At 39.7% G+C, this 16,707-nt stretch overlaps 2 protein-coding genes across 2 annotated transcripts; one reads left to right on the forward strand and one right to left on the reverse strand.

Annotated features, from left to right (window-relative positions):
• Window positions 1-195: 195 nt before the first annotated feature.
• On the reverse strand, window positions 196-4,678 carry LOC311365131 (26S proteasome non-ATPase regulatory subunit 4-like). Its single transcript, XM_084484650.1, has 10 exons — window positions 4,541-4,678; window positions 3,876-4,016; window positions 3,618-3,732; window positions 2,974-3,060; window positions 2,788-2,856; window positions 2,393-2,608; window positions 2,113-2,221; window positions 1,715-1,846; window positions 1,236-1,288; window positions 196-795 (listed from the first exon to the last, which is right to left on the reverse strand). The coding sequence occupies exons 1-10, from the start codon at window positions 4,564-4,566 to the stop codon at window positions 622-624; spliced, it is 1,122 nt and encodes a 373-aa protein (XP_084340776.1). The 5' UTR covers window positions 4,567-4,678; the 3' UTR covers window positions 196-621.
• Window positions 4,679-13,527: 8,849 nt separating this feature from the next.
• mrps21 (mitochondrial ribosomal protein S21) lies at window positions 13,528-15,621 on the forward strand. The gene is made up of 2 exons (XM_084484424.1): window positions 13,528-13,660; window positions 14,862-15,621. Exons 1-2 carry the CDS (start codon window positions 13,578-13,580, stop codon window positions 15,040-15,042), a joined length of 264 nt encoding a protein of 87 aa, XP_084340550.1. The 5' UTR covers window positions 13,528-13,577; the 3' UTR covers window positions 15,043-15,621.
• Window positions 15,622-16,707: the final 1,086 nt, after the last annotated feature.

The following is a 16,707-nucleotide window of genomic DNA, read 5'->3' on the forward strand; positions in this document are numbered from 1 at the left end:
ATCATTGAAAAATTAAATTGGCTACTGCTCACGTACGCCAATTGATGTAACCGTATTTGCAATATTTTGGTTAAATAGATGCAACGTTAACAACGCTTGGGCCAACATCACTACACACAAATAAGGGAAAACCTGCCTTTACACATATTTTCAATGAACCACTCAAAGAACTTCTGAAGGAAACAATAATTCAATACACATTTTTATTGCAAAAGAAAACTAAGTGAGTAGGAAAAATTTACGTCAGAATTTTGGTATTCCTAAATACAACATTAACTAATTTGGTATGACAGCCTGTACACTTCAAGTAAAGGAAGCAAAAGGCAATCAGTGTAGGCCACGATATACTTACACCCCTAGATATTATTGGGTTTGTCAACTGTATACTCCAGATTTAATACAAATACTATGTTATTGTGGTTTTTAATACTGGTTGTCCAACCAATTCCATTCCGAATATAGAAAATAAAGCGACAGATGTAATGCAAGGGAGAGGGCTAGGCCAAAGTAATAACAGTATTTATATATGTATATTTTCATTAACCTGCGGTAGTATGCAATTATCATGTTTTATCTTGTCTGTTTGGGGCCTCAATCCAAGAGCTCTCACTCCTTGCTTCCTTATTTCTTTTTTTCCTCCTCGTCCTTTTTGCCATCCTTTTGGCTTCCTGTCTGGGAGGCCAGAGAGCCCATGGCGTTGCGAATGGCCTCGTTGTTTGGGTCCACACCCGGGAGATTCTCCAAGACACTCTGAAGGAACTCTGGGTCTTGCATCACATCATAGTCATCTTCCTCCTGAATATAAACAGCTTGTGTTAGTTAGAAAGATGTATCAACATTAATTACGACACAATGTCAACATGCTGGATAATCTGGCCTATAAAATAATAATATGGTTCCAAGTTATATACCCAACAGCACATGGGTACCCTGAACCTGGTCATTACTTTTCCATATACTTTCACATGGAGCCTTAAATATTACATTGTGCACATAGCACTTCCTGGCATATTGAAGATTCTGCTTCAGATGACGTGGAGAAATTAGAGATCTAAATTTGGAAAATATTTTTTTTTATAAATGAATTAAAAGGTGAAAATTCTTTGTTTTAGAGAATGGGTCCCTTTCCTGCCTATTGTTGCAATACCACAATTGGCCACATGGTGCCGTTGGCCAGGCAAGAGTGAGTCGAGCCCTTGGGATGCACAGTGAATTGCTGCATGTGAATACTTCACCTTGGCTGTTTCTGTCGTGTCCATCGCGGCTGCGGTATCCATGTCTCCGTATTCTAATGGCAATACAAAGAAGAATATCCCATTAAAGAGATTCCACTGGCATCTTTACATGCAGTATAGGCCTACTGAGTTTTTTAAACATGATAGCATTGTGTAGGAGGCCACCCCCCTGCACCAAACTTCAGTTATAAAGGCCTGCCTTATATGTGGTGCTGTTCTAAGTCATGAGCATTTGTTTTGTGAACAAGCTACTGCTGCATGCCAAGGTTGCCAATTATCATGAGTTGGTGTTTAACTGGTGTTTGCCATTAGGAATTAACCATGTTGAATTTGAAGTTTGGTTAAACATGAAATTTTTCACTTAGACAGGTATTTTTGCAGGCATTCTGTCGACCTTCTTCAACCAGCTTTGACCTGAACGTAAAAGCAGTCTATAGGGAACATGCGGCGCCGCCGTGGACATGCATGGCTCAGCGTACCTCCACCGGAGAGAGACATCTGCATGGCGTATGCAATCTGCTCCTCCTCAGTCATGCTGCTGAAGTCTGGGAGCGCCTTGACACCGGTCTCTGGCTGAGCCTCGGCCGTCTTCAGCCAGGCCTCCTCTGGTTCTGCAACAAACCATATCCAATCCAATCAGTGACGGATGTGCAACCTTCTCATGCCCTTTCAAACGTCAACATTTAAGCGTTATTTCCCTCCATAAGCCCCTGCAGCCATATTTTTAAATCAAAATTTCCATTTATTTATTATTGTTTAACATTCCTAATTATGTTGCTTTCAGTTCCCTGTCAAAGCACTTTGCAAACAACAAGAGCTCTTCATATTGTAATGTTTACAAATAATTCAGACATCCCTGTGTGTGTGTGTGTTTTACCCTCTGGTGTTGACACAGGCATGCTGGCATCCGTTACAGAGGCCACTGCTGCTCTACGGCTCTCCTCCTCCTGCCTCTGTCTCTGCTCCTCCATGGACACGCGCAGCGCCTGGTGGGGGGGGGGGGGGAAGGCATACACCATGTCATGGATAAGTGGACATATCCGAGGCTCACACGCTGACCATATTGGTGGACTCCAGCTATACTATAACCTACAGCGTGTAAATAAGGGCCGTCTAAGTGTGCCAATGATGAACTAGAATGTCAAGCGTCGTCTTACCAGTGCCAGCTCTGGGTCAGCACTGGGGTCCACGCCAAACTCAAAGTCGCTGGCCCCGAGGCCCATCATGGCACCACCCTCCCCGGCCAGGATGGGTGAGGACAGCAGTGTGTCGGCGAGGCTGGGGCCTGGAGGAACGGTGACCAGGTGAGAGCCCGTTCCCTCTTTCCCATTCAGGGTGTTGATGAAAGTAGTCAGCTTCTCTGTGTTTAATTCCTGGACGGCCGCAACATGGGCAGAAACGGGGGCGGAAAGATGGCAATGTAAAAAAAGACAGATATCGGAATGAAAGATGCTTGGCATTCAAGTTATTTTCTTTTGAGATCCCATGCGATACCGTCTTGGTTTTGGAGCAGAAACTAACCAAGTTGTGACAAACTAACATGTCTTCTCACCTCTTCACCAAAGTTGATGATATCCACATTGACCTTCTCTTTTTTCAAACGTTTGGCCAGTTTAACAAGCTTTATGGTTGGAACAAAAATAGGGTAAGTTGATGGAACAAAGCAACAAGTGTACAGCAGGAGAGAAAAATAGCGAAAATGTTTAAATTATAAAATGGATTTCTTTTGTATGCTCACATCTTTCTCGTTGTCCTCCACAGGACTTCCGACAAATGCAATAATCCTCATCTTGTGGTTTTTCCCCTGCCTGTGTTTGAGTGCCAACTAGAATAAAAGAGTCAATGTTTTGAATATCGGGGGTTACAAAATAGCAGGTTAAATATCTTAAAACTTAAACCAGAACTCTGAATAGAACTAGCTCTTTGCTGCACATGGGGATTTCAGGATTTTCCATTTCACAACATCTGATTTCCATATTGAATTTGTAAAATCTGACATATCGGAAACCTGAACAATGCATGTTTGACAGGCTTCAAAGCCCTCATCTATTGCATCCTGAAAAGCTAATTCATCATGGAATCATGTCACATCACTGTTAAAATAGCCTTCTGATGAGGGCGCAGGTGGGTTTAACATACTTTTTAAGCATGTAACTAGGAGGGTTTATATTTTACCTACATACCAATGTAGACAGTTTAAGTTCATTGATAAAATCTTGAAAAGAATAAACAAGATATAATGCTAAAGCTCTGAAGATTATCTCAGAGCTCATGCGATTTACCAGGTTTGCTCATGTAAGGTTCACAGAATGAGTCTCCATAGTAACTGAACTGAGTAGCATTGGTATCTGAGAGCAAAAATTCTGAACGAAAGTTTCTCACATGAGCCACTCTGATGCCAGTGCAAAAGCAGATATTGCCACGGGGTGTGATAGCATGTAGTTTGGACAGGATTCGACCCATATCTGGGGTCAACGTGGTCAGGACTTCACAGTTACTGTAGAGAAACAGGAAATATCAAGGCTTTCACTTTAGAACCATCATAATCGAATGGCAAATATTAGTGTTGAGATTTTGACTTTTTTTTAACTTTATGAACAATAGTCATAGCATGAAACATAAGTCATTCGGATGGATTACTTTGCCATGGTGATGAGTCCAACGTTGTTCTCTGGGTTGCTACGTGTTTTGGAGTGGCAAACGATGTTGACAGCATCCTGCTGAGCCTGTAGACGTGTGGGTAGGAAATCTCCATTCCTCATGTACTCACTGTTGTCCACACTGGTGGGGGGAGGGGGAGAATAAATGTCTTATGACGGAACTACTTCGTTTTTCACAGACGTAAAGGTGTTCATTTGACGATTACTTAAATGAACAGCAATAACAACATAGCGTCTGTATTGCCGTTAAACAACAACGAAATTGAAAAGGAAATGTTAAAGAAGTGATCGGCTCTCCCTCAAAGAATGAAGGGATATTGGAGGCCTACCGGTTTCAGTATTTACTAACACTATATTCAGCCTGAGGCAGGTGCGCAATAGTCAACCGTAGTAAAGTAGTAAAGACAGGTTATATCCATCTTCTTGTGGAAAACATAAATAGTGCCTTAAATGCGACGAGTAAAGCCTGACGATAGCTAGCGTTAGCTACAATGACTCAGTCCATGTAGCAGGAGTGAATACATTACCTAGCTAACGTGACTCGTTTAGATTTGGATTAAGACCAAATTCCCATTGTTATTTACTCAAAATCAATGTATACTCAATAAATGCAATGACATAAATAGTTTTTTGTATCATTCTTACCAGACCATAGTACTTTCAAGCCCCATTTTGAACTTCTTGTTGCTCTCTCTGGCGCATGCTCTTCTTCGTCAGCCGTAACCCTGTTTCGCCCCCACTTCTGTAGTGAATTAGCGCTCTCTACTGGATCGGGTATAAAACCTAAAAAACACATAATACAAGTAAAAGATTAAATATTAAACTGTTATTTGAATTTCTCTCGAATAGCAAACTATTCTCGTATCGCGTTTATATGAGTATCTTGATTTTTACGACATAAGTATCATGTATCAAGTATTGGACTACTTTTTTACACTTTGTTACAGGGTGAGGTTAAATTTGTATTTTGGACTCATACTCATACAACTAGCATGACAGGTTTTTGGCAGCTTTGGCGAACTTGGGCGGATGATTTACACAACTTGCAGACACAACTTGTACTCTCCACTTCACGTTGAGAGTACACTCATCAGTCCATTGAACTTCTCATTTTTCTTTTTTTGGAATATGAGTTTGAAAAGTTTCATACTACGCGTGGCTCAAAAGGATGACTGCAAAGAAATTGCAAGAATGTTAAAGGTAAGGGAAATTGCATAGATGTTTTCATACTTTTCTTGTACAAATCGTACAATACTGCAAAAAATTTTTTTTATATATATATATATATATATGTCATTAACCATTAAATAGTCTTCGCATTACTTAAATGGACAACATTATTTATCCAAAAACTATTAGAGAATATACTATTTGATATATTTTGGTTTTAATTCATCTACAAGGCCTTGAATCAGCCTTGTTTCATTAAAATGTATCATATTAAAGACATATGATAAGATCCAATAAAACAATATGTAAGGTAGGTAAATTATTGGAAAATATGACTACTGCTCAAGGGTAAAGGGCCCTCAAACCAGGTTAGCAGGTTCTAAGTAAATTTCTAATTAAATTTGAGTAAAAAACGAAATTCCCGGAATACTCTTCCTCCTATACACGCCATATGCTACTGGAAGAATGATGGTAGGCCTCTGAAGTTTCTCTTAAGATTGCTGGCAGCTCTATCCTTGTTTCCCTTAATCCTCCTGTGCCTTCTGAAATGTAACTCTCTTTTTATAGGAGTTGGCAGTTTGGTTAAAAGTACCTGACCAATACAAGATATCAACTGAAGGTAACTTTATGCCACACATGACACAATAGTGACTGATTATGACAACATGCTTACATCAATCATATCGCTGCTTGTTTAATGTTGAACACTTTTCTGTTTTACCAGAGTTGGAGCGTGACGGGTTTGGTCCCAATCCTTTATTTCAATGTCTTCTTGCAGAAGTTCCTGTAGAGAATAAGGCCCAAGAGGGTAAACATCACTCTGACATTCTATACTTATGTATATCTATATAGACTATGTATATAGACGTATACATGTTTTGTATAGGTGAGGCCATTGACCGAAACAAAGGCAAGTTTATATATTTAGCGCCGTTTAAATGCAAGGCTGTGATGTACATCAGCTGGAATTCCATTTAAAAAACAAAAGATTGACAGGATAATCTAATATCTTCAAATAACAGGCAGTTATTTAACTGTTATTTAAATATATAACTATATGGGCTATATAACTAGCCCTAGCTTAACCCTAAACAGGAGTGAGTCCTGACCACAAACAAAGAAAGCAACATGATTGGAGGAAAATAATTGTTACACTTATTTGTATTTAATTTAGGATGCCTGTAATTTAAGTATTTAATTTGTATCAATTAGTCCTTGTTAATACATACATTCCCTGCGCAATGGAGCAATATGTTTCTCAATGGGCAGCAATGCAGTATTATAATGGCGGTATACTTATAGAGTTTGATCATCCAATAAGCATTGTGTTCATGTTTAGGACACACTGTGGTGGGTATTGCCCTCCACTATTCTACCTACAGTATGTTCAGTGGACCATCGTCATATTTAGAGAGCCTGTATGTGATGCCAGAATTCCACGGTAAGATTCTTTGGCACTGAATTAATATCTATATGCATATCCAATTAAGCAATATAGTAAACAGTAAACAGTAAGTAAAGTAAACAGTATTCAGACAATAATATGAGTATGTTCAACTTAATTTACAGTTTTTAAAATGATCATCATTTTTATTTCAGGTAAAGGTATTGGCAAGGCCTTGATTTGCAAAGTAGCCGAGGTAATTTTTTAAGTGTGTGTCACCATTGATTTAGGTATAACTTAATAGCTGCTGTACAGTTTGTAAGATTTGAGAGTTGTAAAGAAGGAGCAGTGGAAAGCAAGATTATGAAACTAAACAACCCAAAATCATCCTCTACCTCTCTGCTCTGTCGCTCCATAAGGAGAAGTGTTGCACTTCAAGCACCTGTGATTGACAGGCAAGATGAAGTCCCCGAACCAAGCAGGGAATAACTGCCCTGATTGGTCAGATATCAGCCAGGAGTGGCCTCAATATAAATGGGCTCAGTCGAAGAGAGGCAGTCAACTCAATGCCGATATTAACAGTTCACTAATAGCTGACGGATGGCTATGGCATTTCTAACTAATTACACTCAAATCAAAGCTCTCAAATCTTACCAACAGAACCTTTTAATATTGTTTCATTGGGAAAACCAAAGAAAATTGGCCTAACTTTTGTTACTTGTGTGTTATTTTGTCTAGGAGGGACAAAACTGTTTGAAGCTCACTTCGCGAAATTGGAATCTTTCTACTCAACAATTTTACTTTCACCATGGAGCTAAAGATCTGACGGCAACTGAAGGGGTTCACATGCTTTATTTTTCATCAGATGCCTTGGGATCACTTCGCAAATAATGCCCCTTAAGAATAATATACTAGTTTATTTTGCAGAATATCACGTTTAAAAAAAAACTTTGTAAGCCTGCACCATGGTCAAATCTCAGCAGCATTAACACAACAAAGCTCATTACAGTTCTATTTTACTAATGGAATGAGTTACTTTTTAACATATATGCACGTAAATATTAGCCTGGAAATCCAGACCCACATCTAGAAGGCGGTAGGGTCTGGCAACAAGTAATGAAAATGGCCCAACTCGAGGGGTGGCACCAAGCATGGATTTGAAAATATCACTGCCCTGTAAAAACGATAACTTGAAATTGCTGGTCTTAAAATGATTTTTACGTTGAGTAAATATAAAACTACAAGTTGCACTGTAAACTGTTTATTTGAGCTGTTTCAACTAACTTCCAAACGTTTCTGGTTAAAAGTTGATCTCACTCCATAAACTGAGTTGGCAAAATAAACAAATAAGAATTGAATCCTATGGTTCCAACTTCCCATGCGTTAGCGCCCGCAGGTGGTGGACTAGGTGGTTGATTTCATGCATGTTATTATTTCACTCCTCCCCTGTCCCTCTTAAAGTGCTCGGCCCCGGTTTTGCTGTGGGACAGGAGGTCGGGAGACTGGTGGGCGAGAGGAGTGGTAGTGTGTATGTGTTGGTTGGAGATAGCTGGTGGTGGTTGAGTTTTTGTTGTTTTTGGTTGTTTCTACTTGTTTTGGATTGATTGGTTATTGATTGATTTATTTTGATTGTTTCTTTGGTACAGTATCCCATCTAGGTGGGCTTCTGTTTTAAGGGGGGATGTGATGACCCAGGTGGGTCTTTGACCCCGCCTCTGCTGTTTGTATGCCTGTGTTGCTCTCCCTACTAATTAGGAGATTGTCAGCAGGTGTGGGTTGGACCGGGACCGCAGTATATAGAGCCTGCCCAGACAACAGACCTGAGGGGTGTTCCAAGAACGGAGGTTTAACAAACACAGAGTTAACGCTGAACTCTAGGTTGTCCGATCCTGTGCCGACTAACCCAGAGCTGTCTGTTCCACAGCACCGGTTATGAATTAGTTCAATCAACACGGGGTTGGTTAACACAGGGTTGTGCGCGTTCACGGCAAACCTATAAAGACGTGATGTATGGATCATGGAAATCCTGATCAAAATGGCGAAACGGGCCGCATATTTTACCGATCAAGGTACTAATTATTATTTTTCCTCCCTCAGCAACTAAAGAATAAAAATGATGGAAGAAAAGTGTTTTTATTATTATTTTTTATTTAAATGATTTCTGCAAATGTGGTCTCGCATCCTTTGTCAGCCCTTACAAACATTTGCGAATGTGTTCCTCCTCGAGGAACGGGTAAAGTGGGGAGGCATCTCTTTGCGCAGAGTGGCTATATTGTGGAGGACGGCGCATGCAACAATTACATCGCATGCCCGTTCCGGACAAACTCTTAGTCCACGTAGGCATTGGAATCTGGACTTCAATATCCAGAATGTATTTTCAATCTTGACGCGGGTTCTGCTGTGTGCCAGGTTAAATGTTGTCTGTGGTCCAGGAGCGGGATTAGGGTACGGGGTGATGAGCGTCGGGAGGCATTGATACCCTCGATCTCCTAGGAGATCCCCATCGAATTGCCCTGCGATCAAATACAAACTTTGAGCTATCTTGCACAAGCACAACAATTATATGAGGTCTATGATATGTTAATAATGCAACGCACCCTGTTGAAATGTATTGCTCACATTGGATGTGTGCCATCAATGCACCCAATTACATTAGGAAATCCTGAAATATAACACCCAGATGAAAAGTCAACAAGGATAATTTCGGAGCCATTTGGGAACACTTAAAGTAGATAATGCTGACCTGCAAGTTGGTGAAACTCCATGAAGTTACGCAACAACCGCTTCAGCGCAAGACAGACGCACGGAGCGGCAGACGGTAGCTTTGCCTATGTGCTCAGCATCTCCTACACTGTACAAAAAGCTACCCGTCGCAAAAAAACGGAAAGCTATGCAAATTGTTTGTAGTGAACTGAGGGCAGATCCACGATTGGTAACATTTGCAATGTAGGGTTGGAGAAGGCTATTTAAATATATCAAAGAATCACGTGAAAAACTATATCTCTCCAGCAAAAAGTCATCCGGAAAGGACAATATGTCGAGCCGTGGTCTAATTAATCTCTCTGTGAATTGCACAAATTATTTGCGCTCCGATATCAATAGGCGAACACGTAAAAGCTGCGATAAACGTGGGTTTAAATAGCCTACTCTGAGCAAAACCGGGTTATCTTCCAAACTTAACCTGCGCAAAACCTGCTCCGACCAGGTTTGATTGAGAGCATATGTTTCCATAGCAACTTACATGCCGTGGTCATTTTGGAACGGAAAACCTAGGGTTGCCGCTAACCCTGGGTTAACTTAGCTGGGTAAGTGATAAAACCGGCTTTGTGGAACACCCCTCTGGCTTCTCCCTCCTCCAGGCATTTGATTTCCTTTGGTCCTTTGTTTGTAACACATGGACTGATCTTCGCCTGACCTTTTTGGTTACTTTCATTAATACTGACTTGCACCACACTTCTTATTATATTTATTTCAAAATAAATTCTTTATTGTTGTTGAAACAGCGTGGTCTCCCCAGTTTATGTTGCATGCAGCCATATGGGATCCTATGAATCCTAAGTTTGAAAGCTGTTTATTACCCTCATGGTGAAAAATAAACAAAATGCAAAATGGTTTAAAATGAAAAGGCTGGTTTATTGTCTGTTTGTGTAATTGTTAGGATAGGATTTCCTTTGTAAAAAAAACTCAAAATGGATGTTTTTACACATTAATTATTCAATATAATATTAACTTAGAATTCTTAGTGTGTACAACTAGATTTGTATAAGTTATTTATTAGCTGGTACAACTATAAGAATTAAGTTGGCACAACTGTGTGATATTTTCCTCAAAACGTAGAAGTTTGAGTTGACATGAAAACCCAAAAATCCTGTGCAGACAGTTTCCTTGACATTTCAAGTTGAATTAACTTTTTATTTTTTACAGTGTGCATGCAATTGGATAAAACTATGACCAATCAGAAGAATACCAGGAGTGACGTATTCCAGACCAACTGAGCTAACCAATAGATAAGACTCTTGCCATATCCGGACGGTAAAACAGCAATGCCTTTGGCCCACCTATATCAGATACACCGATGTGATTGGTTAATGTTCTGTGCCAGGGGAATCGGGGAGTGAGTATATTGCTCGTTCCCAGAGGACTCGCTGGGCAAATTCAAATTGTGCTCTAGTGAGAATTCTGGATTTCCAGGGTACATAAATATGGGCATGGCATCCCTATTTGGAACTTGTACACATAATCCTCTGTTATAATCAAAAAATATTCCAGATTTCAAAACTGCACCAATAAATGTGTTATTACATGTTCTATAGTTGCATTGATTAATTACTAAATTTGGCAAGGATGGCAAAGGTCTTGTTCTAGAATACAACAAGGTGTTTTGAATTAGCTGCATTAATGGTAGCGCTATCGCTTTACAAATCTTATTATATTCCCTAAGAGAACAGTTTAGATTATATTTGTACAAAAAGGCTATTTATTCCAAAAAAAATACTATGCCCCATTTATACCACTCATTCAAAAACACAGATTTTCTATTAACTGTAATGACCCTGTTATCCCATAGGGTAGAGCCATGGGGAGAAACGTTGAGGGTAAATATCATTTTCCAGGATTTGGATTTGTTTGTAAAGCCCTCCTATTTTCTTAAATAGAGATCTAGGTATATGAAACCACATTGAATCAGGTTGTGACAAATATGTTTTCAGCCATTTAACCTCGAAGGTCCCAAACATTGATTCAAAACCCAATGCTTTAATACCACCCTTATCATGTTCTTTAACTAACTGTGATTTTCTGATATAATGGGTTTCATTTCTCAAAAGGAACTGGAAGATAATTTTGTTTTGTTTTTTAACATAGTGGAAGAGACATACAGGGAGTGACATGGACATGTTATTCTGGAAATCCCGACTGTTTTTGAAAGAATAGCTCTATCTTGCTGCTCTATACTTGCTCCATTATACATCCAAATACAATCCAATCAGAGTATTATGGTTTTGTTATTACGGGTAACATAATAATGGGGGCTCGTCCGGGATCGCTATCCGAGCCGGATGAGGTTTGTTGTATTTAAGCCCTAGTCTGTTTAGCTTGCTGCTGTAGTGTCAGAGGTCTGTTTTAGGAGCACCGTGGCAGTGTACTGGTTTGATTCTTCCACATAGTGAGTATGTCAAGTATAGTGTTTGAGTGCTTTCCAGTGATTCCTCCTGGTTAGTGAGGGAGTGGGCCAACTGGGCTGAATCATTTTGTCCTGCCAACAGTCCACTCATTTGTTATTTTCCCTTTTTTATTTTCGGGTAAATCTGGGTGGAGACATGGTCTCTGTTGGGGGTAGGCTGTCAGATCTTTCGGTAGCAACTGAAGGTCTGACGTTTTGCCTTTAAAGTCGCCTTGAGCCTGGCACACCTCAGAAGATAGTTTGGTTTAGTTTAAGTAGGCAGGTACCAGGAGGGATTGCTCTCGTAATGTAGCACTCTACACTTTGGTCTTGTGTCTTAATTTTTCTTAAAACAATTGTAGCTGAAAATAAACATAGCCAAATTACAACCAATAGCTTCAGTCATGAGGGCAAAAATAGGCCCAATGATAGGCCCAGATAGGCCTGATTTTACTAATTGGCTTTGCATCCTTTCCTTCTGCTGTTGTAGTCCAAGACATGCTGCCCACCAGCTTTCAAAGTACAATGCTGCCACTGGTGGATTTGTATAATTTCTATTTTGTAGTTCACCAAAACACCCTGAAACAACTTGATTCTCACATACTTAGGCCACCATATGCCACTAACAGTGCAAGCAGGCCAATGGCAACCAAGCGTGCAGTCCTTCCTCCCTCACTTTAAAAACCACCAGGCGCCACTGGTTACTAATATTAGTATTCCTTATTCACTAGGATCCAGACCCAGCCATCTCGCTGTCTACCTGTCCACCTATTCTGCCTGGTTATCAGCTCACCTATTCGCCAGCCTGCCTGGTCCTGCTTGCCTGGCCTGCCTAGCCATCCTGCTGGGTCCACTGCCAGTGACTGCCTGCCACGACTCCTTGCTTTGAATGGGCATAATAATCATGTGACAATTCAAAAAAGCGTGTGTGTGTGTGTGTGTGCGTGTGGGGGGGGGGGGGGGGGGGGGGGGGGGCATCAAGTCTGCCTAGGGCCATCAATGCATTTAATACGGCCCTGATCAGAAGATAGTTAGGTTTAGTTTAAGTAGGCAGATACCAGGAGAGATTGCTCTCGTAATGTAGGAATAAGTTATTTTTAACCTATATGCACATAAATATCTTGGCCCGGGACGGGAGTTCAATCTTTTAATCTCAATCAGTACCAACGTCACCCTCTACTCATCCCCTTGTCGCTGATTGGATAGTAACATTTCTTCACCGTTCCACTGTGATAGTACGTCAGCTGCCGTGCGTCACCCTATGCTATCGTAGACACGCGCACACGATCATTAAAATCGGGTTTAAAATAAGTTTTGCCTTTCCTTTTTATTTCAATATCATTTGTTGAAAACTGACGGCAAGATGTAAGTGCTAAAATTATGAATTGTTTAAAAACACTGCGACCGTGGCTCTAAACGGGAACTATTTGGAAGTGAAGTGCAGACAGGAGAATATTTCTAGTAGAACTGTAAAAAACGGTGACAGTGAACCGAGCACAGGTGGTATGTTCTTAGAAATGAAACCATCGCATCTCAATCGCCATCTTACAACCGAACCCGCAGCCTTCTCATTAATCGTATAATTGTATAATAAGGCTTTTTCAAAAAAAGGTTGTTGGTATACAATTGTTAAATGTGCCTCATGCGTTAGCGTGCATAATCTGTATATGGCCGCAGGCCTACGTTACAGTATTTAGTTATATTTTATAACATCGGTCATAATGGTGGTACTTGTAGACAAATACTTTCTGAGGTGGTACGCTGTATACAAAGTTTGAGAACCACTGATCTAGAATATGTACAAAGTCCTTCTATAGTGTCTCTGATATGTAGGATTTGACTTTACACTCCAGTGCATTGGGGGCGATATATGCACCTCTAAACAAGTTTCAATCCGCAAATTAACGAGGAAGAAGAACGAGTTTGTTTCTGCCCGGTCCATTTTCTGGGAACACTACCGACTAAACATGGCAAACCATCTCCGCTTCGTTGCACGTACAGTAATGGTTCAAGAAGGCAATGTCGACGCCGCGTACAAGACGTTAAACAGGTGGAAATATTAAGTTATTTATTATAGTTTGTATTTTTTTTTCGAAACCAGGAAGACAATTGTAATTCTGTACATATTTACCGCTTGCTAACTTCCGCTCCGGTTCAATGTCAAAGTACCCGAAGCTGTGCAACATAACTAATGCCCTAGAATCTAGATGTTGTTTATTCATATAATGGATGATTGTTTGTTGAAATAATCATGATCTAATGACATAGGAAGTGTACAGAATCCTTAAATGAAGGGCACAGTGGCTTTAAAACTGCTATGGTATCGTCTTTTATAATACCATATTATCAAAAACACACACCCCTCTTCATAGAGTGAGAGTAGGTTGGTAGTAGGCCTGGGCAATATGGCTGAAAGACGTATCACAATATAACTTGATCATATTGATCGATATCGATAACTTGATGATTTTAATGACCTAAAAATACTAGGAATTACCATGGATGTAAACACTTCTGTTAACACTTAATATGACCTTTCACTGTTCTTCATTGATAAATACTCCAATGTCGATGCGTCAATGAAAAACACTCATATTGTAAATAAGTATGGAACCGTGTTTGTGTAACAAACCCAGCTGCTAGATTCGGTGGTCCAGTACCTTATCGATATATTGAACATGATTTATATTGATATTGATCAAAAGTCTATCACGATACGATAATTTATTGGTTTATTGCCCAGGCCTAGTTGGTAGAGGCGAAACTAGTAAAGTGACTGGTGCTAATACATTTAATTAAAACACTGTTACGATTATAACTAGTTGGCGATACATATATTACCTAATATTTTGCTTGTGTATGGAATACCAAATCTAAATTCTATCAATTCTATAGCCTTAGTTTACACAAATGTAAAACGTTTTTTTATTTTTGCTGTCAAGAAAATGGAAGTGCAAGGAAAGATTTTTTATCATAATAATTTATACAAAGCTGCGTATTTGTATTAATCATTAGTTGTTGGGTAGCAATCCACAAGCAGTGTTCAATGGACATGGATAAAAGGGTTTTACTTGCAAAAAATATCTCACCTGGACAGTAATTTGAAGTGGTACCTTTTTTAGCTAATCAACAAACGACACATATTCTGTCTTTTCGTGCCACTTTGGCTGTGAGCAATGTCAATTATTTAATCTCTCAGGTTCATTTTTTCCATATGACATTCTTAATGTATATTTGTCTCTGTTCTCAAGAGTCCTGGCTCACGATGGCATCATTGAGGCTGTGAAGCGGAAACGCTACTTTGAGAAGCCATGCCGAGAGCGACAGAGGAAGAACTTTGAGAACTGCAAGCGTATCTACAACTCCGACATGGCCAGGAAGATAGCCTTCGTCTCCAGGACGTACAGAGACGATGCCTGGGTGGGCTGTTAAATAAAAGGAAACGCTAGGATTGATACTGCGTGGACCATGTGGTTAAACCAAGAAAAATGAAAGTGATGAATTCCTTGATGAATAAACTTTGAAGAATATAACAGGAGTGGGTCCTGCTATTCATTGACAGATGTATATCCAAGATGTAAAAGGAAATATGTGCATCTTTTTGACAGAATTTTCCATGTTATTTAAATAATTGGCAGTGCTTGGAATATGTTTTAATATACTATATTGCTACACTCAGATGATTGATTTTGGCTCTGTTACATCTCCAGATTTGTTTTTATAACAATTTTGCATTGTATCATGTTTAGCACACATAACATTGCATGAACTCGGTAATGCAACTGCTGTTTAGGTAGGATCCGTTTTTAACTTTGCTTTCATCAACGTGGCTGGTTTTCCCAAAAACTAACTGTAAATAAAAAAAAGATATACCTTATGTTTTCATTATTGCTGTCCAGAAGCCCATTCATTGATTCATTGGTTAGCATCTGAATGTGTTTGTGATGACAATATTACTGTTGGAACACTGCAAAGTGGAGTAGGTAGAGCGTAGACTGTTGATTGACATGCTGCGGGCCAGCCTCCTAGCAATGCCAATTAATTCTGTATTCAATATGAAGATGAATGTACATTTGTTTTGTGGATGAAAGTAAAGATACAGAAAAATAACATCTGATTAATGTTTGTCCTAAAAGTATTGGATCAACATGCAGCAATAGTGCTACACAAGTGTTCAGTTGATTTGCAATCTATATACACTTCATGTTCGATGCTTTATCCCATAAAAAATTGTATGTAGAAGATAATACTGGGTAAAAGTTCGCGTTTACAACCATCGGGCACAACAAGGTGCATGCACGGAGTGAATCTGTCTGCTTTGTGTTCTCCAACATTTGGCTAATTTTACCATTGTGTTGAAATCATGTTTCATGGGCATTATACGGATGACGAAAGCAGACCGGTGGATAGACAATATTTGAACGCGATGGGATAAACAACCACCGATAAGATACATGATACAAGGGGGAATCATGAACCCATCAAACACTCATTTTAAACACATTTAAGTCAACAAAAAGGACATAGGCCTACATTTTATATAAAAATTTACCTTTTTGTTGAAAATGTGTTTGTATTTGTAAAGAAATAAAGGTCATCAAATAAAGCTAGATTTGCGTGGGGTTGTATTTATGTCGAAACAAAGGCCTAGTATCATTAGTGGAAATGTGGCGAGACGACGGTGCACAAGATGCTCAACACACACACACACACACACACACACACACACACACACACACACACACACACACACACACACACACACACACACACACACACACACACACACACACACACACACACGACTTACTAGTCAGACAACAGTGTCTTCAGTCAGAGGCTCTTCAGCCTCGCTTCAGTAAGGACCGTTACAGGAGGTAATTCCTGCCCACCAAAATAGCCTCCTATGACTTTCTGTGCGGGAGAGGAACGTCCCCCTCTGAGTGGCAATGCACATTTTTTATTACATTTTCACATAAATAGCAAGATCTTGACCGATGGTAAAACGTTTTGTTTTTTAAATCTAGTATAGTAGTTATTGTAGATATTTTGTAATTCTTTGTTCTGCCTTTTTACCTACTACCTACCTATTATTTA

The sequence above is a fragment of the Micromesistius poutassou genome (assembly GCF_964030765.1).
Source record: "Micromesistius poutassou genome assembly, chromosome: 20".
NCBI lineage: Eukaryota > Metazoa > Chordata > Actinopteri > Gadiformes > Gadidae > Micromesistius > Micromesistius poutassou.